At 33.1% G+C, this 23,854-nt stretch overlaps 2 protein-coding genes and 1 long non-coding RNA gene across 4 annotated transcripts; all 3 read left to right on the top strand.

The window, feature by feature from the left end:
- The first annotated feature begins 3,647 nt into the window (after positions 1–3,647).
- Positions 3,648–11,557, top strand: LOC133852736 (preprotein translocase subunit SCY2, chloroplastic). Its single transcript, XM_062289487.1, has 13 exons — positions 3,648–3,805; positions 4,985–5,506; positions 5,726–5,814; positions 5,997–6,076; positions 6,200–6,289; positions 6,491–6,582; positions 7,648–7,731; positions 8,234–8,375; positions 8,750–8,866; positions 8,944–9,073; positions 9,972–10,095; positions 10,224–10,330; positions 10,906–11,557. The coding sequence occupies exons 1-13, from the start codon at positions 3,733–3,735 to the stop codon at positions 10,993–10,995; spliced, it is 1,740 nt and encodes a 579-aa protein (XP_062145471.1). The 5' UTR covers positions 3,648–3,732; the 3' UTR covers positions 10,996–11,557.
- A 1,331-nt stretch (positions 11,558–12,888) lies between these two features.
- LOC133852329 (uncharacterized) lies at positions 12,889–16,292 on the top strand. Of its 2 annotated transcripts, none has more exons than XM_062289074.1 (7): positions 12,889–13,100; positions 13,429–13,486; positions 13,577–13,891; positions 14,105–14,153; positions 14,288–14,382; positions 15,485–15,597; positions 16,128–16,292. In XM_062289074.1, the coding sequence occupies exons 1-7, from the start codon at positions 12,964–12,966 to the stop codon at positions 16,183–16,185; spliced, it is 825 nt and encodes a 274-aa protein (XP_062145058.1). In that variant the 5' UTR covers positions 12,889–12,963; the 3' UTR covers positions 16,186–16,292. The 2 variants fall into 2 exon arrangements, with proteins under 2 accessions (XP_062145058.1, XP_062145057.1); XM_062289073.1 differs by having other exon boundaries at positions 14,105–14,180.
- Positions 16,293–21,472: 5,180 nt separating this feature from the next.
- LOC133851052 (uncharacterized) lies at positions 21,473–23,362 on the top strand. Its single transcript, XR_009895731.1, has 2 exons — positions 21,473–21,630; positions 23,146–23,362. It is a non-coding gene; the product is annotated as an uncharacterized LOC133851052 (long non-coding RNA).
- The last annotated feature ends 492 nt before the right edge of the window (positions 23,363–23,854 follow it).

Below are 23,854 nucleotides of genomic sequence, written 5' to 3'. Positions count from 1 at the left end.
TAAAAATGTATATTTTTAATATATTTATATTTTTTTATTAAGAGTGACACGTGTTCTCATTTTGTTGACGTTGACCTGGCACCTAACGAAATCCGTCAAATTTTTTAACGGAATTTGACTCTAGGGACTAAATTATTTTTTTGGCATACCCTATGGATCTTTGAATTCACTTTGATATGACAAGAAGTGATTTGTAATTTAAACCAATCACAGAGACTGATTTTGCATTTCTCCATATTTTTAATATATTTATATTTTTTTATTAAGACTAACACATGTGATCATTTTATTGGTGCAGACGTGAACACTAACGGAATCTGTCAAGTGTTTGACGAAATTTGACTGAAGAGACTAAATTACTTTTTGGCCTACCGTGAGAATCTTGAAATTATTTTTTATACCACAATGAACAATTTGTAATTTAGGCTAACTACAGGGACTGATTTTGAATTTATCCCAATCTCCTTTTTCTTTTCTTTTTTTTCTTTTTTTTTCTTTTTTTTTTTTTTTTTTCTTTTTTTCAGTTTAGTTTTTAAGAGAATAACGGTATTATAGGAATATAATAAAAAGAAGTGCCATTTTTGACACACCTTAGTAGTTTGATGTACCACTTTAACACACTTGTCATTTCATGGGACTATTTCAAAAACGGTTGTTATTTCATGTTTTTTATTTTTTATTTCATGGCTCTGGCAAGTAGGTCGTCTTCTACCCATTTTTCTTGATTCCTAGTAGCCTCATTATTTTTGTCTACCACCCATTGTTTGGTTATAGTAAGCGCGTACAAGGTTTTCTCATGTGTAAAGGTATGTGGAAACGACATTCTAAAGTTTATTCCATTGAAGCTCACAACCTTTGTGGCATCAATCCCGCTCTTAATAGCCATTTTAAAATGTTTTCCCCATAACTTTGATCTAGTAGAGCTTTTGTTCTCCTAATCCTTCTAGAGTTATGGAGCTTTGGGTCTTCTAGTCATTCTAAGGCTATTGAACTTTGTTTTTTTTTTTTTTTTTTTTTTTTTGGTTTTAGGTTTCTTCAGGCAGGAAGGCTAACACAAGACGTCTCGATAGGAAGCGGCATCTTAGTCCGAGTCACCGGCGAAAGTTTAGCTGAGCTTTCTTCTTCTACATCTACTTTTGAGGCCAAATCTATGTTTTTCCGCTGGTTCTTGCAAGACGCGCAGTTTCTCTTTCGACGTCGACTTGTGTTGGGTGCTTTCTATAGTTGTTTTTTTCTTTGTTTTTTTTATAGTTTTTGAAAGTCTGTCCGTTAAATTTGCAGATTTTACTGGACCTTTTATGGGTTGTTAGCTAGATCAACCATATTTTCTTTGTTATGGGTGCTTTATTGTTAAAGAGTGACTCAAACATCTATCATTGTAATATTTGTTTATTTGTAAACAGCACCCAAGTTAGATTTTTCTGGCTTAGTGTGTAGGGTATCAATGTACCTCTATTCACTGTATTTGCTTTTGGGCCTGTTCAGATTAATGTATGGTAGCTCCGGTTATTTTGTTAAAAAAAAATGTGAATATGAAAATACTATTTACAAAAAAAAAAAATAATAATAATAAAATATATACGTTGTCTTTGTTACAATACAATAAAATAAGGGAAAAACATACTTTAGCCCTATAAATTATGACAACATTTTCATTTACGCTTCCAAACTTTAAAAAGTGGCATATGGGCCTCTTGATCTACCACCGTATGTCAAATTAGACATATTTTTTCTTTTGCCCAAAATACCCTTGAGGTTATTAAACAATTACCATTTGAAAAAAAATTAAAATTATTAAAAAATTAAACAAAAGGGAAGAAAAACTAAAAATACCAAAAAGGGGTGGCATATTTCACATTAGCTCCCTTAAATTTTTTCAAACGATTATTTTTTTTAATTATTTGTTTTCAATTTTATTTTTGAGAAATTGCACCAATGGTCCTTATGATTGGCCTAAATTATAAATCGCTCCCTAAGGTTGGCCTAAATAACATAGGGTTGAAATTAAAGATGGATATCATAAATTGACACTTTTTAATGATGGATACCCTAGTTGCAAAAGTGATGAAAAATCAAGGGTTATAAGTGAAGTTTTTCTAATTTAGTTTTACACTATTCTCAAATACATTAAAAAACAACTTAAAGCACAAAAAACTTCTCAAAATACTTTTTATAAAAAAATTTACACATTGTTGTAAAAATATTTTGACAAAATACATGCATAACTTTTGGAGGGTATGAACTAACTTGCTATTAAAAAAAAAAAAAATTAATAGGATTAAAGTAGTATGACCACTCTAAGTGGAGGATGGGTGGCTGCACGACCACTCACATTTGGTCGGAGTAACCACGCGAGCACCTCTATCATGTTCAAAAGGTAGCCGTGCAGCCACCAAACAGGATATGAGTGGCCGCATGACCACCCCTCTCTTCCACTGAGGGTGGGCACACCTTTTTTCTTCCTTTTTTATTTTATTTTATTTTTTTTTATTAAAGTAATGAGTTCACTCTACATTTATTTGATTTTTCTAAAAATAATTTTTCAATGTTTTAATGAGTTCGCTCTATATTTGTTTGAGTTTTCTCAAAATAAGTATGTTGGGTCTATAGAAAACATTTGTCAAATATGGACTCCACTTCTAAAAGAAAAATACCATTTTATATTCTCTCGTTCATATATATATATAAACACAAAATACTTGCCAAACACCACACATGACCCTTATTATTATGAATTTACCTTCAAAAAGGATGGGCTGCAAAACCTTTATTTTACAACATCCAATTATAAGTTAACAACTCATAAAAAAACAAAAATTACAACAAAAATACTATAAACCTAAAAACATCAAACCCATCCACCTCTTAGCACTCTCACTCTCTAAGGAAACTCCCGACCACATTTCTACGGCCAATAGGCTGGAATCCAACTGGAAGGAAACTCTTGAGCACGTTTCCTCGGCCAATAGGCTGGAATCTGGCAGTTCTGGCCGGGGAGGGGTCAGATACGGGTCCTTCGGGATCCGGCCATTCTGGCCGTGGAGGGGTGAGATCCCGGCTGTTCTGGCCAGGGAAGGGCCAGATCTGATTGGCCGGCCGGGGAATGACCAGGACTGGGATCCGGCTGTTTTGGACGGAGAACAAGTCGTTGTGATGTGGCTAGAGGATTGGTCATTGGCGGAATCCAGCGAAGATTTGGCGGTGGCCATCGGCAGAATCTGGCGGCAGGTGGCTGAACAGGTGGTGCGTTTAAAACCGATTGGGCTCTTTGAAAAGGAAAAATTTTGGGTGCTTTTCATGCATAGTATATTTTAGTCTTTTAATGATATATTAACTCTTTAGTAGATGCTGTAAAACATCACTTTTACGGTCCACCCTTGTAGGAGGGCTCTCATTATCTCATTTTATTTTCAATTGTCGTGTACCACTTTTTCGTATTGCTTTTTGAGATATTTAGTTAGGAAAAAATCTACATGCATCATACCCTGCACCTTACCAAACGACACCCAATCAACACATGCCACGTATCCCATCAACGACCTCTCACTTGAAGTCGTCCAATAGAGTAACGACATTGAGTGTCAAACACGGGGCAGCAAAAGCACAGGATTCCAAACGCGCCCTTAAAGAGATTAGTAGCATAGCAATTTGAAGCTTTTTGAAGCACTAGAAAAGAACAGAACAGACCTTCGCTCCTCTCTTTTTGCCTCTGCGTTTGCTCGAAGCCCCGCCATGGACGCTACTCTTTTCAGCTCGCATCACTTTCATCCCCGACTCTTTCCCAAAATACCCACAAAAATTCGAGGTCAGTTTCCATCTTGTATCCCGAGAAAAAGCTCAGGACAAGTAAAAAAAGATAAGAAAAGAAAAGAACAGAACTTCCAGTACATTTTATGTTTCATTGCATTTATTTTACTCGTTTATTTTTTTTATTTTTATTTTTTCAATAAGGACTAAAGAGTTGGTCATTGTTAGATGCAATTTCTTGATTTTTTATGTGGTCTGGGGCTTTCTCTTGGGCAAGACTTGTAGGAGGTTTGCTTATTTATGTTTGTGTATGTGATAGTTTTAGTTCCAGAAAAGGAAAATTTTTATTGCGTAGCGATTCTGGGGTCTTGGTAATTGTCTTGCATTTTGGAGACTTGGTTGAACTGCGCTGTCAAATTTTCAGTGTTTAGTAAGGTTGGTCATTATGGAATGGTGTGTGTTTGTGTTTTAGTTTATAAGAGCTTGTGATGTTGTATTTGTAAAATTGGGGTTTATTAGGATTGCGTCGGTGAGTGACCTGTTAGGATGGTGTATTGCTGCTGCGAATGACCTAAAAGGTTGTTACTATGATTTGAAATCGTGGTTGCTACATTGGGCTTTGTTTATGACTGTCATCGCGTTCTGGAGTTGATTTCTGTGCTGAATAACTTCATCTTTGTGAAGTTTAGATGGGTATCAGGTAAATACCAACATGGGACATTCACATTAGAGCTATTTGTTTTAGTACATTAGCTATTGGGGTTGCATGAAATCTAGCTCCAGCTGGAATTTTCCGTCTCTTTCAATTGGCCTTCCTCTTCATATTCACTTTCAAATGCAAAATTTGCAATAATCGAACAGGCACATCTAGATATTTGGAGTCATCAATTGAAGTTGTTTGGTAGCACGGTGCCAGCAATCATGTGCTATCCTAATCTCTTAAGTTGAAACATCTTTTCTGGATGTCTCTCTTTCCCTCTTTGATTGTGGTGCTTCATTTTATTAAAATGCTCTGTCGTTATCTGTGTGATCCATGGACTTCACAGTGATTAATAATGTGCCTTACTGGATGCTTTTTGTACACCTATATATATATATATATATATATATATATATATATATATATATATATATATATATATATATATATATATATATATATATCTATATATGAGTGTGCGTGTGTGTGTACTTTTATATCTGGGCTTATTGTGCAACTCTTATATCCGGCATACAGGTGGACATGCGGAACTTGGTCTCCAATCTTGTCATCCATTGTTTGCTAAAACCCATGTTGCCCTTAAGGCAAGTTCTTTGGAATCCAGCAGAAGGTGTTTTCTGCTGCTAAGCAAGCCTTTCTTCTCCAAAGTAAACCAGAAATTCTCCGTTAATTTCTCAGATCAGCTCCATAGTGACTATTTGAATGTTGAGGCAACATCCACACAGTCTCAAGATGATAAAGTTATTCAATGGAAGCCTGATGATGGAGTAGATGCTGTCAGTTCGTTTGATGCCAATAACTTCAACACTGTACAGTCCATACCCAAAATGTTTAAAAATAGGTTTTTGGATTTTGTACGACTGAGTTCTGTCCTCAATAATGCTGCTGAGTCATTTTTCAAGAGTGAGATACGGCGTAGGTTATTTGTGACAGCCATACTAATTGTAATTAGCCGTGTTGGATATTTCATTCCCTTACCTGGATTTGATAGAAGGCTGGTACCTCAAGATTACCTTAGCTTTGCATCAGGATCTGTTGGTAAGTTACAAAAATTTATACATTCATAAATAGTTATATATGTTTATGATGTCCATATCTAAGTACTATTTAATGCTAACATGTGGTTCCCCATGCCATGTTAACTCAAGAAAAACTTTGTTTTTACAACCATGTAAAAATATCATTGCCATCATCATTATAACTTCTATATGTTTTCCCAATTCATACATGGGTGATCATTAATCTTGTTTCTGGCAGATGAACTTGGCGATTTCACATCAGAGCTTAAGCTGTCCCTTTTCCAGCTTGGGATCAGTCCTCAGATTATAGCATCAATTATCATGCAGGTTCACTGCATTTCTTTAGCCATGAGATATATACATATTACCTAGATGTTTGTTTTCTCATGTCCTGTAATTTACCTTTGTAAGCTCTTTTCTCAAACGTGCTGAATTCTATTTTTTGTAGGCTCTTTTAGATTTTTGCAATACAACATATTTATGCTGAATTTCATGAACTTGATGGACAGGTACTATGTCATGTTGTTCCCTCCTTAGTAAAGCTGCGGAAAGAAGGCTTGGATGGCCATCAGAAGATTAAGAGTTATATGTGTGTCTAGTTATTCATCTCAAGCCGTGAGCGAGTCCATGCTACACAATTTTGTCGTGAATTCTGTTTTTGTGATTGTATTTTGAAGATTGCAAACCCTATGAATTTCTCTACCCATTTCAGATGGTGGATGTCATTTGGCTTTGCAATATTGGAGGCTGTGATAGTTTCCTGTTACTCACTTCAATATTCAATCTATGCAGCTAGTCATAGGTAATTTACTGTGAAGAAATCATTTTCAACAATGGTCTAGGATTTCAACTATCTCACTAGGAATCAAAATAATAGATCAATATCATTTTGCAAGTTCAGGATAAATACTTTAAAGATGATTTGACCATATATTTTCTAATTATTTATTTTTTTGTTCTTTGAAAGAGATTTTTTGGGTTTACAATTTTATGGAATTTGCAGGGTCAAACATGTGATGGTAACAACTCTTTTATTGGTCTGTGGTGCAATGACTATCTCATGGATCTGTGATACCATAACAGAATCTGGATTTGGTAGTGTTCTTTGCATGTTGGTTTGCATTTATATTGTCTTTCTTATTACTCTTCTTGTCATTTTCATGTATGTCTTAATTTTCTTGTTGAGAAGACAATTATTGAAAGATTTGAATTCTTCTTGATTACAAGACACTGTCAAGTCTAGTAAAATTTTAGCTGTTTCTTTTTTCCTCTTTTTAACTATTGATGAACTTTCTTAAGACCTTGTGGTTGGGCAATTCTTGGGCTCTACTTCTGGATTAATTTAGAAGAAAGGTTCTTGTACTGAAGTTCAGAGCAAAAATTTTCATTTTAAAAACGTGTGTTCAAAAAATTTCTTATGGCCTGCTATCTAATTATTCTAATGCCTGTTTTGAATGTGTGCTTGGCTAGAACATCTTTTTTATAGCTTCAAAGAGGCTTGATTTGCATTAGTTTCTAGGAATAGCATGAGAATTTTCTGCCATAGAAAGGGCTCTATATTATTAGAACTCTTTCTAACCTCCAAATTTCGAACTATCAGAGAAGTTCTCTATTGCCAAAAGATTAATTGTTAATGCTACTTTTGAAATAATTGATATTTCTTTGCTTCAATGGGGTCAAAGCTGCTATGTGCTTCATCCTCTCCAATATTGAATTCATTGCAGAATCACTTGCTTAGTGATCCCTTCAAACTCTCAGAATATTTCATTTTTGTATTTTCCTTTTTGCTAAGATTGTCAGCATCACTTAATTGCTATAAAGGTTACTTCTTTCATCATTAGAAGTGTTTGTATAGTCAACCAGAGATGCTGGTGTTGCTAGTTCTGGTGATTTAGTACGTTACACCTCTCCGGTTGAGTCTATTCCTTCTAAAGATGAAAGAATAATTTCTTCTTTTTTTTTTTTCTTTTTTTTTTTTTCCATTCCAAAAGAGCTTGAGTCTATTCATTCCAAAAGAATAATAAATAAATAAGTAGACAGTTGAGATGGCTGCCTACAATCAGGTTTTACATATAATCAAGACATTTTAATATTCATTCAATTGTCTGATCTTGTATGGGTTTTCTTCTCTTCTATTCTGACCTGTAATGCATATTTTAGGTCAAGGTTCATCTCTAATTATATGTGTGGGAATATTGACGAGCTACACAGAAACATTATACAATATGCTGTCTCAGCTCTCAGGTACATGGCAAGAGATTAACTTAGATTCTATCAATATCTTGAACTTGTGACCATGTGACCCCTCACCCCCCTTCTTGTTCATGACTTAATTTCTGTAGCAACTTCTTAAGTTAAATGTTTATAATACATCTACAATGGCAGTGTGACACAACCCTAATTTTGGAGCCTAACTGACTGAAATGAACATCATAGCAGCAATTCTTGTTATGATAAATCCCAGAGATATAGAATAATTGGTGTAAACAAGCACTAGCAGCACAAAATTTTATTACTTAAAAAACTTTTTTTTGAGCTGATATATAGAGACTCAACCAAATTATATACGATAAAATTCCTAAGATTAATATTTCACATGCATAAAAATTTGTTCTAAAACCCTTCTAACCACACGTGAATAGAGGGTAGAAAATGTGGAGACACTATAGCAAGAAATTGTACCTTCAATAGTAAAATTTCAGTAGAAGGCAACAATGTTGACCTCAAGCTTGTCAATATATTGCAGGCAGTGCTGTCAGTTGGTGGCCCTATGTACTTGCAGTGTTGGGTATTTTCACTGTGGTCACTATGTGGGCAGTTGTGGTAACCGAAGGTTGCAGGAAAATTAAGCTGCAGTATTATGGTTTCAAACTTGCTTCTGCTGCAAGGTAGATTATTTATGTCCAAATCTTTTTTAAGTCCCTTTCTTCTGAAACAAATTTAGGTTCAGCAAAATTCATCAAAAAAAAAATAAATAAATAAATTCAGGTTAAGCAAAATTTTATTTTTTCCCATGATATTACCTGATGCAATTATTTTCACGAGACTTGTTCTATAATACTACTGGAGATATTGAGTTTGTTACCAACATCTTAAGTTGAAGGTATAGTTGCTTGAACACGACTAATAATATGTATTAGCCAAAAATATAATAGAAGTTCTTCTCACCGTACACTATAGCTATTATTACTTGAGCACAACACAATTCGATAATAAAATTGGATCATTTACACTCTTTGTTGCCTTTCCATGTTTTGGACAGAGATGACTCCCCAATCACTGAAGTGGAGCCCTATATCCCTTTCAATATTAATCCATCAGGAATGCAGCCTGTTCTTACGACCACTTATCTCTTGGGATTCCCCAGCATTCTTGCAAGGTTATTTCAGTGACAATTTTAGTTTCTTATAAAGGTTTTACTTCTGTATTATTCTCATAGGGTGATTTGTTTGGCAGTCTCCTTGGATCACATTTCTGGGAGCATGTGAAGGAAATATTGAACCCTGAAACTTCTGTTGGTGCAGAGCCTTGGGTTTACTATTCAATATATGCATTTTTTGTTTTCCTATTGAATATATTTGACATTGTAAGTATCTTCTTAACTTTATGATTATTATCCTTGAGTTTTATTTGCTACAAGACAATATTTCTAGGACATATTGTTATGTTTTCCTCTCCTCTTGGGTATTAATCCTCTCCATAAATTACTACTTAGTTACATGATACAAAGATTTTTTTTTTTGGTAAGTACATGATACAGAAATATAAAACCAAGGATCCAATGTTCTTTTGTGCTAAATTCTCTTTGATGAATTCACTCTTGATATATTGCCTCTATGGTTCAAAATATTTTGGACCTTTAGACTATTTGATGTTTTGGCAAAACTAAGTTATGGTTGGAAAGATTGACATCAAAATGCTACCTAAGTAGAAGCAGAGGTGAATTATTGAATGGTAGAAATAGTTGCAAACTATTGCATGTACCTGCACCTTCTATGTCGGCACTATGTACGATTGAGTCATGCAAATGAATCATTAAACTTTTTAAGATCTTTATTTTATCTTTTCTTGATATGAATATTTTGAAATAAAGAGTTGCAAAATGGCATTTCAACATCAGTATCATCATCTGACAGAAGTATAGAACCATTGTTTATTCCATATAAATTATATAATGTAGGGGTGGCATGAAGTACAAATTCTTTTTATGTAGAATGAAGTTACAACTCTAACCTTGATCTACTATGACATAAGTTCTACATAATTAATTTTCTTTTTGTACAAATTTTTTTTTTTTTTTTTTTTTTTAATTAAAAAAAAAAAACAGTAAAATCTGAAATGTATTGTTAAGCTGTCCCATGCTTTGAAGTGTTACAATCGTCCAAAAATGATGTTATTGTTTCTTTATATTTAGACTTTAGTTATCAATTCTGATCCTTTGGTTCATATTTTTAAATAATCTCATAACTGGTAATTCTGTCCAGGCCAACTTGCCAAAGGAAATTTCTGATTACTTAAATAAGATGGGTGCACGAATACCAAACATAAAACCTGGGAAGGCTACCATAGACTACCTCACAAAGATTCAGGCATCGACACGTTTCTGGGGTATATATTTCTCTGAAAGTTGTAAAATATGCAATATAACTTTCTTTTAATATAAATACCAGTCATTCACTCAATTTTTGTTTGTTTGATTTCTGGTTTTTGGCTGTTCTTTGGTGGACATTGCACAGGGGGCCTGTTGTTAAGTGCTTTGGCAACTACATCAACCATACTAGATCATTACTTGCGCCGTATAAATGCGGGATTTGCAATTGGTTTTACATCTGTTTTGATCATTGTAAGTATTACCAACTTTAGGCTGTATAGATGAGATGTGGATGTGCTCACTATCTAGAAGTTCTAGAACAGTGGTGCTGCCTCTTGATATTTATTTTTTTCTCTCTGAAAATTAACTACTGCTGATTTAATGATGTGATGCCTAATGCATTTTGTGAGAATGCTGAACTTCTCTACAATAATAATTAAATTACCATATATATTAAAGCTCCAAGCTGGCTCTAGAGAAATCATTCGGATCTGGCTATGAAATGCAATTCTATATCTTTGTTGCTTACTCAGCCAAGTTTTCTTTTTCTTGCTTGAGGTGTGATTGGTCTTTTGTTTTCTTTAAACTGCTGGAGCTACAAATTTGACTTGAATGCTTGGTGTTGGCATATCTAGTAGTTGCTTCGTATATCACAGTTAAATTGCTCTTTTGCCTTTCTTGATACTTATGTGTTGGAATTTGAGGTCTTTAGACTGATTCGTGCATATAGTTTGTTCCAGCCAGGAAAATCTCAATAATTTTCTTAATTATGCCTTAGATTTTCATATTCACTCTTTCAACAATGCTCTTAACTAAATGTTTTTCAGGTGGGTTCCATTATTGAGCTTAGAAGATCGTACCAAGCATATAATGTAATGCCAACTTTAAGCAAAGCTCTAAGACGATATGGTGTATAGCTTCCAAGGAGACCATGCACTTCATCTCGAGGTGTTACCCTGTTTACTTATAAACTTCAAAGCAAATCCTGCCAAGTTGATGGTGCCAGATGGTATACAAAAATTCCTTTCGTTGTTCCAGAGATTCTCCAAATGGTGATAGTTGACCAAATTAACTGCTGATGAAATATGTCTAAAGAGAAGCTGGGATCCTCCTAGCATCACAATCTTCATATGGTTTGAAGTTTAGAGAGAAGCTGATGCTGCAACAAAGAGAGATACTATCTCTCACTTTATCACTTCAATGGGATAGCAGGCTTTGAAGCCTCGTTTTTTTGGACATGTTTTATGCATGTTTTAGACAATTTTAGATTCAGGATGAGTTTAATGGATTGTAGAGATATACGGCCGTAGTTTTACCAAACCACTCGACATCATATTCAAGATTTCATTGAGACAGTAGCTGTAATAATGAAGAAATCATATGTAAATTATTGGATGCCTTGTTGGTGGTCACCGTATATCATGGTATGTCCGAGATGAAGTTACTGGATTTATTTTATTTATTTTTCCTTTTCTTTTCTTTTAACAATGGTTGATCACTTTGCTGATGGGGAATCAGCCATTGAAGATTGGCAATGTCATATATGCAAAATGAGATAAAAATGAAATAAAAGTATAGTTTCTAGCATTTCTCTATCTCCAAGGCTTGACGAAGGCAGTTGGTCATTTTATGTGTATTATACAGTACACTCTTTTGTATGTGGAGTGGAAATTTATGATTGTCATGCCAATTTAAATTGTTATGCAAGAAAATTGAGAAGATCCATTTTATGGTTCATATTAGATTTATACAAATGTAATGGTGAATATGTTGTCACATTGTGAATATTTTATCCATTATGTGCTTTGTAATTTGCACTAATCATGAATGTCTCAATTTACCTGATGTGTTTAGTAGGGATTGGAATTTCTTGCATTTAGGCCGCCCAAATCTACTTTTTATGAGACTGGTCGAATTGTTAGAGCACCTTAATACAATTTTCATTGATCTTGTTCTTGATGAGAGATTTGATTGTCGGTATTCATCCTTTTAAAAAAAAAAAAAAAATAGTACCTGAAATTTGTAGTTGTATTAAACTGATTTATGAGATATTAAAAGTATTAAACTGATTCTTGGGATAAACTATTTGTCCAAAATAAATACGGTACGAATTATTTTGGACAAATAATTTATCCTATTGAAAGGAATTTTGATACTTAGAAATTAGTTTATACTCTGTTCGTTTGGGCGTAAAATATTTTTTTGTATTTTTCGGTGTTTGACGCAATAAAAAATGATGGTCAACAGAAATCATTTTTAGTTTGACCGTAAAAGTCTATTAATTTTTTAAAAACGATTTACGGTTTTAAAAACTATAAATCGTTTTTTAGATTTAAACTCTTCATTTTTTCAGGCGCGATTGTGGAAATCCGTCATTGCCGGGCATTGGAGTTTATCAGTAACTCGAATCTACCGCCAAAGGTCCCCGAATTTCGAAATCTGGTCGTCGACCGCCGTCAAATTTCAGCCTTCATTGCTGAAATCCGGTGAAAGTTGCTGGAATCCTGCCGACCAGTGATGAAATCCATCATCGGTAATTTTTCACCGTTGGTAATTTTTTTGTAAGTTAAACATCATAAACTATTTTTAGGTAAATTATTTTTTTAATTGAAAATATTTTACGATGGCAAACATTTTACATTGAAGTAAACGGAGCATTAATACAACTGCAAATCTAGACATTAAATTATTTTTTTTATTTTTTTTTGACAAAATCCATAATAATAAAATTTTGTATTACCTTTTTTTTTTTTCTTGGCAAATATGCGTATTGCCTACTTTTATGAACAATTCACCGAAAATTAAAAAGGATCACTCCCGCCGGAAACTCATTTTCAAATCTACAACAAACGCAAGCAAATTTTCAGAGCTCTCTCTCTCTCGCGATGGAGGGGCAAGGAAGCTCGGACGAGGAGTACACGGTGATCGAGTCCACGGCAGACTCTCTGGACAGCTCCGTGATCTTCCACGTCATCAACGACGTTGTAGGCTTCGTGCTTTACATGTACCAGCAGATCCCCTCGTAAGTCCACCCAATTTTGAACAAACATTTCTGTCTGGTTGCTCGGAAAGTGCAGGAAAATTCAGACAGAAAATTTTCATGTCTCATATGAGTCTGTGTTCTGGGGTCATAAATCATGTCAATTGCTCAATAAATTTTAGCACATTTTGGAATCTGAATCTCTCCCCAATTTGCCCATTTCTTAAGGAAATTAGGCTCCTAAAATTGAGTAGTTGATCTGAAAAATCTTCCATCAAATTTGCGTGCTTTCCTCCACAGTGGCTTCAATTTAGAAGTCCCAATTATAAATTTCTTGGTATGGTATCTAAAATCAGTTATTTCTACACAGCACATTGCAGGATATCAGTCTTGAATTTGATACTCTGCATTCCGAATATACAGAATTGGTATGTAATATGTTAGCTAACCACAGGCTAGTTTGCATTATTATTACCATTTTGGATTGAATTGTGTGCTCTAAGAGTTGAAAGTTGTAGGAGATGGATCTTACTGCACAAACTGATGCAAAGGCGGTGTCTTCGTTGCGAAGAAAGCACATGGGCAGAATGAGGGAGGTCAAGCGGGGAATCAGAAGACTGGAGAAATTGATGAATGCGGTTTCTAGTCTCCAAGCTGCGCTTAAACTGCTGATGAGTAGTGAGATTGCTAACATCCGGGAAGTTGTTCTGGTTCTCGGAGCAAGTCCGATTCGGCCCCTCCATGTTTACCAGTTGTGCTTTTCGCATGGAAAGGTTGTTCTAGGAGAAGTTGATTTCGCTAAGAGCAGGGCAGCAGATGGGCTTTCAAGAAAGGTTCTTTAGTGCTAGTTCTGCTTCAGCCTTCAAGCATAAGTTGCTTTTCCTTTCTTTTCTTTTTTTCTTTTCTTTTTGGTTGGAGGAATTATTACATATCAGATTGTTGGGATATAAACTCTTGGAAAATCTCTAAAGTGAGGCCTTGATATAACATGTTGGTCTATGAGATTTATATTCACAGGTGTATTTTGTAACACATTTCTCTGACAGGTTATTCGGACGCTGATTTCGAAGGGAGCCGGGTCTGGTTCCTACCCAGGTAGTTTTTTGAGCATGTCTGGCCAGTGTATGTTAATCTGGTGAAAGTTAATTTGCTGCAACTTAAAGTGACTGTTTTTCATTTTTAGTTGCAAAAGCAAATAAAAGGGTTATATTTTTCTTATCTTTTTATAGGCCCCAGTAAGTTGTTTCTATTGGTTAAAGCTCCCTCTTCTTTCAATCTGCCTCTGCATTTTCTTCCCAAGCGTGACTTCAGATACAGCAAAAAGGTTTCTGACTCTTCTTTTCTTTTCTTTTTTTGTAAGTAGTAAGGACAACAGCAAACTAAATAATTGGCGTTCCTTTAATCCATTTTTTTCCTCTATGGTGAATCTGCTTGCTTTTACTTGCATTAGACAATAATATTCCTGACATGATCTTGAGAACCTTGACAAACTATCATTCTCATTAATGAACATATACTATTATAGAGGGTGCTATGTGCTAAGGCTGCTTCTACCTATTAGTGCTTCATTTTAAGCTGTTTTTTTTAACCCTCGTGGAATTATGTTTTATAGTGTGTAATGGACAGAACAATTCTGCAGATTGGGACAGATATCTGATCCTGCTTCCCTTTGGTAATATGGTTGATTATCACTTTCCTAACGGTAGTTGGATGAACACAATCTATATTTTTCTCATTTAAAGAATCAGGCTCTTTGGATCTTTCATGATTATTGCATAAGATCATCATATAGAAGAAATAATATAATATGAATGAAAAGAATACTTTAGGTAGACTCATATAATTTCGCTAGCATGCATGGGCACCATCTGACCTTGACAGCATCAAAGCATTGTTTTTGTGGTTCACTGGTTTTCCTTAATAAGGTGAGAAGAAGAAGAAGAAGAAGGGTAAGTCATACCAATATCACTTTCCTCACCAATTTTTTTGGTTACATTCTTATAGACATTCTCTGGTTATGGTCCTAATTAATGCAAGAACCAGAGAACATAAGATATGAACCTATAGCTGCTGGAAATTTTGCAAGTATCTTGTGACTTCCCTACATAAAGAGCATGTATGCATGTTTGTGTTTCCAGTATTACTTGATAACTTTAGAAATATATAATGAATATATAATATAAAAGAGAGGCAGGAGAAGAAACAGACAAAAGCCCTTAGGACTACTACGTCTTGACTGTATTGGAGTATAATAATTACAATGAGTGATATTTATAAAGGGATTAGGAGTGGACCGAGTGGTGAACGAGAAAACCTAGACTAAATAAGAAAGAAAATAGAGCTACAAAATAAATAAAATAAAAGCCTAATATAGAGAATATTCTAACACAAATAAGGTAGCATTTACAAATGCACTTTTGTTGCAGATTGTTCCTTTCAGACTACGGCTTAAGTGCAAAACCCAAGATCGGGAAATGGGTGCTTCTCAGACTGGGAGCTCCATCAGTTTGACAGATTCTGCTTCAGATGATTTAATCTGGTATGTAAAACTTAAATGTTGAAGTAGCAGGATCTTATACACATATACACTCTTTACTTTGAAGTGGCTACTGAGTGCTGCTCTGGGACCACAATGCTTTGTTATCTATCCAAGTTTTGTATTGGGAGCTAAACTCGTCTAATACAAGTAATGCCATTTTGTCTAATCTTTTTTTTTTCTTGTTCTCACTTGACAAGATTTTGTACATTAGCCAATATTAAAGATTTGAGGTACATCTTATCTTTTGATCTGTTCTTTTGCAATGTTACTTATTCCCAAAGGTTTACCATACTGACGTAAAAACGAGGTTGCTGTTGGACAAGTCCCCGTAAAATCTTCACTATTTTCTCCAACTTCGTTCTAGGATTTAGTGACTTCAATTTAAACAGCTTTGCATTTGATCCATATCCCAACTTATGCCCCCACACTCACCAGGGTGCTTGTATCAATTTGTGCTACTTAGTGCTGTAACACCGTGAAGTCAAGTGATTAATAACTTCTAAAGTCATCCATCTGGCGTTTTGTGACAGGTTTCAATGCCGACATGTAATCAAGGGCCTGGCATCCAACACACCGACAGAAGAATGAAAAAAGTTGGTCGCCTGATCATTGTGTATAAGAGCTATTCCCTCATGATATTTTTATTGTCTGGTTAACTCATTAATTAGCAGGCTAATTTGTTACATTTTCCTGTACCCTTTTGATGTAATCAACACCATGCAACTATGAGTTACTAGTTCCTCACACCACTTCCCCCGTAAGTAGTGGTGTAACCGAGCTGAGCTACTCATGAGCTTACTCGAGATCGGCTTGAATAAACTTGACTTGTACTCGAATTGATTATTAAATGAGCTACTCATAAATACGAAATTAAGCTTAATTATTAAACGATACAAACTCGTATAAACTCGGCTTGACTTGATTAATGCTCGTGAACTCGTTCGTATAAGAATTAACTCGTATATATATAGAAGAAAAATAAGTTATATATTAATTTGTTAATATATAACTTATTTTTATAATATCGTATATTAATAAACAATATGTTATATATAAGCATAAATTAAGTAACAAATAACAATGGTTATTCGTTAGTATATATTAATTGGTTATAATTTATTGGTAAGTCATATGATATAATGACAATTCAGATACTTAATCATATTATTCATGTTATATATTATGATTATATGATCATATAATAATATAACATTGTGGCATATGACATGTAATCACTTTATTATATGTTATAAGTATTCATTACATTACATGATTCAAGATCTAAGACCATACGGATTCTTAGATAATACTTAGATCGTATGATCATTGATCATATGAAATTAGTATTATTAGTAGATAGTTATGAATTATGATAATTATAATTTATGACTCATAATGATCATACTTATCATAGATTTATAGATAATCTCATAAATCAAGTGAAATGATATGATATGATTCATAATTCATAATCATAAATATAAATACATATATAATTATAAATTAAGTTATAAGTATAAATTATAACTACATAATGCTATATATAAGTGTACAAATTCATACTAATATAATGGTTAAGATATTTAGATACACTGATACACTAATTAAGTATGATTTAAGAATTTAAGTATCTAATAATTATTAGTAATATTTAAATACAATGACTAGGTATATAGATTACATACGTAAGGAATTCACATTAATTATATAATATAATAACACTTCTGAAATTTAATCATATTATTCATATATACTGATAATGTGATTCATATAATCCCAAATTAAGTTATTAGGATTGGAATCACCAATATGTTAATTATAATCATAAGTTGGGTGTTATCATTAGAATTTAGATCATATGATCTAACATTGTGTTATATAACCGTTAGATATGATCTAATTAGTATTATCAAAAGACTTTAAAAAAAAAAAAAAAAAAGTATTATCATTATATATAGGACCATATGATAATATAATAATTATCAATGTTAATGTTTTAACTTAATATATGTTAGTTAGTATTCATATTGACTATTGTTTCCTTCTTTTTTTTTTTTTCTTTTTTTTTTTTTTTTTTTTATATAACTAAATACTTATGAATCGTTATATCATATGATTTAGTGCCATAAATCCAATAATAATACTTTTTTGTTCGAGATCATATGATACGATCATTATATCTATATTAATATATGATATGATCATTATATCTATATTAAGTATGTAAGTATTGGAATCTTATAATTATAAAAGATCTTGAAAAATACAAATATGGGAATGAGATTGACCAAATCCACATAATAAATCATGATTTATTTTTTCTCCTGGTTGCATGCAGCATGATCTCATTAAATCTTATGTTATTTGCATACATATTGTACACAAATTGACATACAATGCCTTTTACCTTTTTTATTTTTTTATAAAAAAAAATATATAAAATAAAAAACACACCCAAAAGACATTGTGTGTACAATATGTGTGTAAATAACATACCTTACTTTAATTTATTATTAAGTGTCTAATTATATAATTTTTATTATTATTATTATTAAAGTTGAAACGGTGCATTTTGTAAGCAATTTTCCAAGAATGAAATGGTGTGTTTTTCAGAGTCTTCAATTTTTTTTTATTAAATTATATCTTTATTAATTATATATTGTTGATTTTAAATTTTTTATAATTTTTTCTACGCTTTATTCGAGAAGTTCTCAACCGTGCGATTGTTTTATTTTTAATCACAACCGTTTACTTTTTATCGTGGGTTACAACTGTAACGCACGGCTTACACAAGAATTTCTACGGTGTTTCTCACACACAATCATTCATCTGATCCAAAGACTTTAATTTAATCATCAAATATTGATTTTAAGATCTGATCGGCTGATTCGGCTACATTGCATCAAGTACTGTGTATAATAACGTTCACTGTAAGCCCGCATGTAGGGAATTTTTCACTAAAAAATGTTTGATGTGCCCTAAGCGGCTAAGCCCCTAGGTAATGACAATCTAACACTTGACGCCTGAGTGGCTCCTATTAAAGCGCTGACAACAAGCTCCAGTTGCCGAGGCTAAAAAAATGAGTAATTTCATGATTTTTTTGGGCCGTCCGATCTTTTAAGCTTGAATCTGAGTCGTTTGTTATGAGATAATGGATACAGCTATAATCAACTATCCTACTCTGAGAAAATATATGGTATTACAATAATCATGTGCTCACTCTCATTAGATAAGATCCAACGACTTCAATTTCTAGCTTGAAATTGATTATAATAACCAATAGTTAGGATCACAAGTGGCTTCGATTTTATCTGTACACGGACGTAGTGAATAATTTTTCAAACAAAAAGTTAAATTTGAAATTATTATTTTTGCTTTTTAACCACAGTGCGTCGACCCATTGGCATATTGGCAGTGCCAACAATATATATATATATATATATATATATATATATATATATATATATTTTTTTTTTTTTCTAAAAAAAAAAAAAAAATCCCACCCCCCATTTTTTCTGTCCTTGATTGACTTGAGGTCTGAGGACTTCAGTGCCTTTGAAGTTTTGAAGCTTTCTTCTTTGATCTTCATATATTCTGATTCTCTAAGCGAATGAAGCCTGAAGCCATTGATTGTCAAAAAATCAGAAGAAAAATTCTAAACAAACCGTTGACTTGTTTGAAAATTCATTTGAAATCAAACTTTGTTCTTATTTCTAAACTCTCATTCTGTCAGTCTCTCACGCACGCAACTTGCCCAAGAATTTAATGCCTTGCTGCTGAGCTACCTAAGTGGTTCAGAAAATTAATGCTTGCTTTTAATTCAAGTTCCCCTCTCAACTACCCCATCTACCCGGTTCCTCTTCTTCGTAATCCAACCTTTGATTTATTTTTAACTTTTTGATCAAATGGCTTCTATCTTTCTATAGGATTTGGTTTTGAAATCTGTTAGAGTTTTTTCACATTTGTTGTTGAAATCGAATCAAAAGAAACCGATCTATCTTAATCATCAGATATTCCATCTTTCCGCGGCGAAGCCATATCCCAAATTTTGTGGGTTTTTTCTGTTCTCCTCACACGTATCAATGACAGAGACCAAGATTACTCTTGATCTGACTGAAATGGTAGTAGTTGAGTATTAGGCTTTGTGTGAGTTATGTATCTGCTGTATTATGATTTAGTTCTTTGGTTCCTTCCTAATTCCCGAAAGATACAACATACATGCTCAAATGCTCTTGCTCTCAAATCTAAATTATAAAATTGAGAGCAAGAGGCTCAAACGCTCAAGAGTCAAGAGTGTTCATAGCTTAGTTAAGTATCAAATATATGTTCCCTTTAATCATTCCATGTTCTGATGTTCTTTTTCTTTTTCTTTTTTCACTTAATAGCTATTCCTTCAATATTTCTAAATTCTAAATTTCTAATGTTAATTTTGATATATCATATGATTGTTCAGGAATCAGGGACGCCCATTCAGCCTTAAAGCCTCTACTACCTCATTGATTTTGTGTCATTGAATCTTTGATTCTGCAAGTTACAAACAACTCAGGTTTTACCTTTTTTTTTTTTTTACATTATTTGTTATTTTTATGTTTTGATTAATGATTATAATTAACAAACCCTTCAATGAATGTTCACAATTTTTAGAAATTTATGTTCTGATTATGTAATGCTATGTTTTATTTATGATTACACTACAAAAAAAAAGGGTATTGGCGACGTTTATATTAGTGGCGTTTAACAGAAATGACGCTAAATAGATGAATTGGCGTCGTTTAAAGTTCGAACGACATGATTTTACGTTGCTTTTCTAAAACAACGTAAAATAACGTCGCTTGAGTTAGTAGCGTCGCTAATTTTCATTTTTTCGCGTTGCTTGAGTTTAGAAATGACGGGAAAATGAAGTAATGGTCTGTATACGCGCGCACTGAAATTCACCCCGCGCGCGAGCGCCTATTATAGCCTTTCCCACCTTAATTTTAAGTTTTCTTTCCCACGCACAGTACTACACTTATGCATTTTCTTTTCTTTTCCCTTTTCTCTCCATCTTTCCATCTCTTGCGTTTCAATCAGTTTGTCTCGGTATCTCTCAAACCCAGAAATTTTTTCAAGGAATCAGATTAGATCAATCCTTCTTGTAAAGGTATGAACTTCCATTCCTTCTGAAGAATATGATTCAACCCTTATTTTTTAGGGTTTGCTTCACATTGGGTATTTCTTTATATATATGTTATTTGATTTGAATCTCATATTTTTGAATGATGTTTTGGGTTTTGATTTTACTGTTAAAGTCTTTTCATGGCCTCTAAAGAGTGAAGAAACTGAAATGGATGCTTAATTTTCTTGATTTACCTGACGTATAGACTGCATAAAGGGGCTGTTTAGTCCTCTAGTTTTGCTGATTTGTATTGTTTTTCTGTTTTGCATATTTTTTGGAATCAGTCTGCTTAGATGGATATAATCTGTTCTGCGTTGTTCAGCCATTCCAATTCTAATTAGATTGAACCGATGAGTGTAAACTGATGATTCTTTTTTAGTGTTTACGTTAGGTGTTCAGAGACCCACACACAACCACAAATAGCCACAGAGATAGTCGAAGAGTCCTTTGTACAGATATATAGCTTAATCAAGGACTTGTGAATTGACATCAAGAAGGTACCTTTTTCTTTTCTTTTTTTTTTTTTTTTTTAAATACATTAGCAAGGTACTTTTGCGTGAATGTTTAATTAATTACTGTTATAATTTTGTTGTTTTTGGATTTAATTGTTTTGCGGGGTATATAACAAGGAATGTGAATTATCTGTAGACTGTTGCAACGTGATACCAATACAAAACAGAAGCGAATTAATTTTGACTGAAGATTGAAGAAAGAATATGTGGATTTTCAACTTAAAACTTCAATTTCATTTAACACTTGCAGTTATCTTACAGAATTCCACATGATACTAACCTGGGAGCCTAAATGAGCAATGGAACATGTATATTGACTTGACTGCTCTAGCGTGCCCATATTCAGAGACAGCAAATTAATTTTCTGTAAGTCTCTCTCAGACTTCTACTTCTCTTTATAACCTTTAGATACTGATTTTAGTATGTTTATGTTATTGACAGTATCTGTAATACACACTAGAATGAAATTGAGAGAGAAAAAAGTTGTGTTTTCATAATATTCCTTTTTTATTTTTTTAATTTTTTCTTGTGATATGGAAAATTTATTTGTAATTAATAGAACATAGAATAATTGGGTTTTCAACCGTGCTTATTAACATGAGCTTTCATTGATATATGTTGATTGATTACTAGGACTCAAGATAAACACTACTTCTTCCTCTTTACAATCGACTAGAACTCTATCTAGCTTTATCCCTTATCTATCTAACTATGAACATAGAAGTTGAACACTAGAAGAACACTATCTTATCTTATCAGCACTAGAACTTCGGATAGGAGATGTATTCCCGGACAGATTGCAGCGCACAAGACTATGTTTTGCTTGGCTTGTTTTATGAGTAAAGAGTAACTTGAGTAGTAGTTCTAGCAGTACACACCTTATTTGATATTAGTATGTTTATAATATATGTTGATTAATTAGTAGGCTTACTTGTTAAACGGGCCCTTATTTCTTTGGCATAGAGACACGTCTCTTTATTATATTTGTAATAATTGTATACCCACCAAATTCATTTTCACTTAATTTTATTTCACAATTGTGTATATATATATATATATATATATATATATTTGCAATGTAGTGAAGACATGGACAAGAGTTGGATGAGAAAATGGAAAGGATCAAAAGAGTATATGGATTGCATATATATTTAACACTTTGGTTGAGTTTCACTTAGGATCCATGCCAAAGTGAATTAATAGACTACGATCATTTGTAGTTACATGACCATAATTCCTTTGTTCCACTTTTCAAAATTAAACCAACCCAGTAATTAATAACTAAACAATTTTTAATTGATTGAAACTTTCTTGAGAATGTTTTAACATTATCAATCCTCTTTTAAGGAGACGACAATCGGTTTTTAAATTAGAGGTTTAGAATATTCATTTCTAATGAATAAGATGCATACTAATATCTGTTTTCTTTATAACCAATTGCTAGAGTTATGATCCCACCCCAATTCCAATCCAGACTGAACTGGATTTTCCGCAATAATTAATCTTCAGTTCAGTTTCTTTAGCATCATGCAATTTATTAGCCTTTGTGCTCATTTTTGTCAAAGGGAAAATAAGGGATGCTCGTTTAGGGTACACTTAAATTGTAATCATTTTGTACATGAAATTGAACTAATGTTGTTCTACCATGGTTTGTAAAAATCATGCTATATTGATCCTCTTTGCTCCATTGCATACAAGTCTGCACAAGCATATGGAGGGGCTGACAAATGATGTGGAAAGATCAAATGAAATGGTTTTCATCTTTCTTTCATATCTTAATTTACGTGGGGTGTATTGTGCTGTTTGTTCATTTACGATAATATGAATTTTACTATGGATAATTGTTGGTGTTGTTCTGAATTCTTTTATTTTCTTATCCAGGTAGATGCTGACATGCAGTGGATTGGACAAAATTTGATGGAAGAAAGAATCATTTTGATATTTATTTTTGATGTTTTGTTCAAGCCTTCAAGGGTGGAGACTATATGTACTCTTAAGTTTTTTGCATCATTTTGACTAGTTGTACTTAATGTTGGATTATAATTATATGACAATTAAAATCTTTATGTTATTGTCTTGATTAAAGTACTTTTCATAATATATTGCTTTGCTTTTCGAATAATATATCTTTGCTTGTTTGTGGCCGATAAAAGCTTTAAGTAATCATTTATATGAAAAGACACAATACAGGTGATCAAACATTTTAAATGGAAATAGCAAATTATGGCCGGTATTTTTAACCAGATTAGCGTCGTTTTTTTCGCGAATCATAACAAGCACCGCTAAATGCGCGATGCTTCACCCAAAAGCGTCGCGAATTTATTTTCTCGACTAGACTTTCGCGGCATAACACAAACGTCACGAATTAAATGTCGCGAATTAGTTAGCGACGCTTTCAGAGCATTAAACGCCGCTAATTAAACGATGCCAAATTGTCTCTTTTTTGTAGTGTTAACAAACCCTTCAATGAATATTCACGAATCACAGTGTTTAAAAATTTGTCACAATGTTTAGAAATTTAGGTTTTGATTATGTAGTGTTGTGTTTTATTTATAATTAGTAATTATGATTAACAAACCCTTCAATGAAT

This window comes from Alnus glutinosa, chromosome 12 (genome assembly GCF_958979055.1).
Source record: "Alnus glutinosa chromosome 12, dhAlnGlut1.1, whole genome shotgun sequence".
NCBI lineage: Eukaryota > Viridiplantae > Streptophyta > Magnoliopsida > Fagales > Betulaceae > Alnus > Alnus glutinosa.
Note: the sequence above shows the minus strand (reverse complement) of the source record. Positions and strands in the feature narration are given on the sequence as shown.

Excerpts from the sequence above, each read along its gene's own strand:
- LOC133852736 (XM_062289487.1), top strand. The coding sequence starts at position 3,733 with ATGGACGCTACTCTTTTCAGCTCGCATCACTTTCATCCCCGACTCTTT. Across the intron at positions 3,806-4,984 it reads AATACCCACAAAAATTCGAG|GTGGACATGCGGAACTTGGT; the intron begins GTCAGTTTCCAT and ends TCCGGCATACAG. Across the intron at positions 5,507-5,725 it reads CTTTGCATCAGGATCTGTTG|ATGAACTTGGCGATTTCACA; the intron begins GTAAGTTACAAA and ends TGTTTCTGGCAG.
- LOC133852329 (XM_062289073.1), top strand. The coding sequence starts at position 12,964 with ATGGAGGGGCAAGGAAGCTCGGACGAGGAGTACACGGTGATCGAGTCC. Across the intron at positions 14,181-14,287 it reads TTTGAGCATGTCTGGCCAGT|GCCCCAGTAAGTTGTTTCTA; the intron begins GTATGTTAATCT and ends ATCTTTTTATAG. Across the intron at positions 15,598-16,127 it reads GCTTCAGATGATTTAATCTG|GTTTCAATGCCGACATGTAA; the intron begins GTATGTAAAACT and ends GTTTTGTGACAG.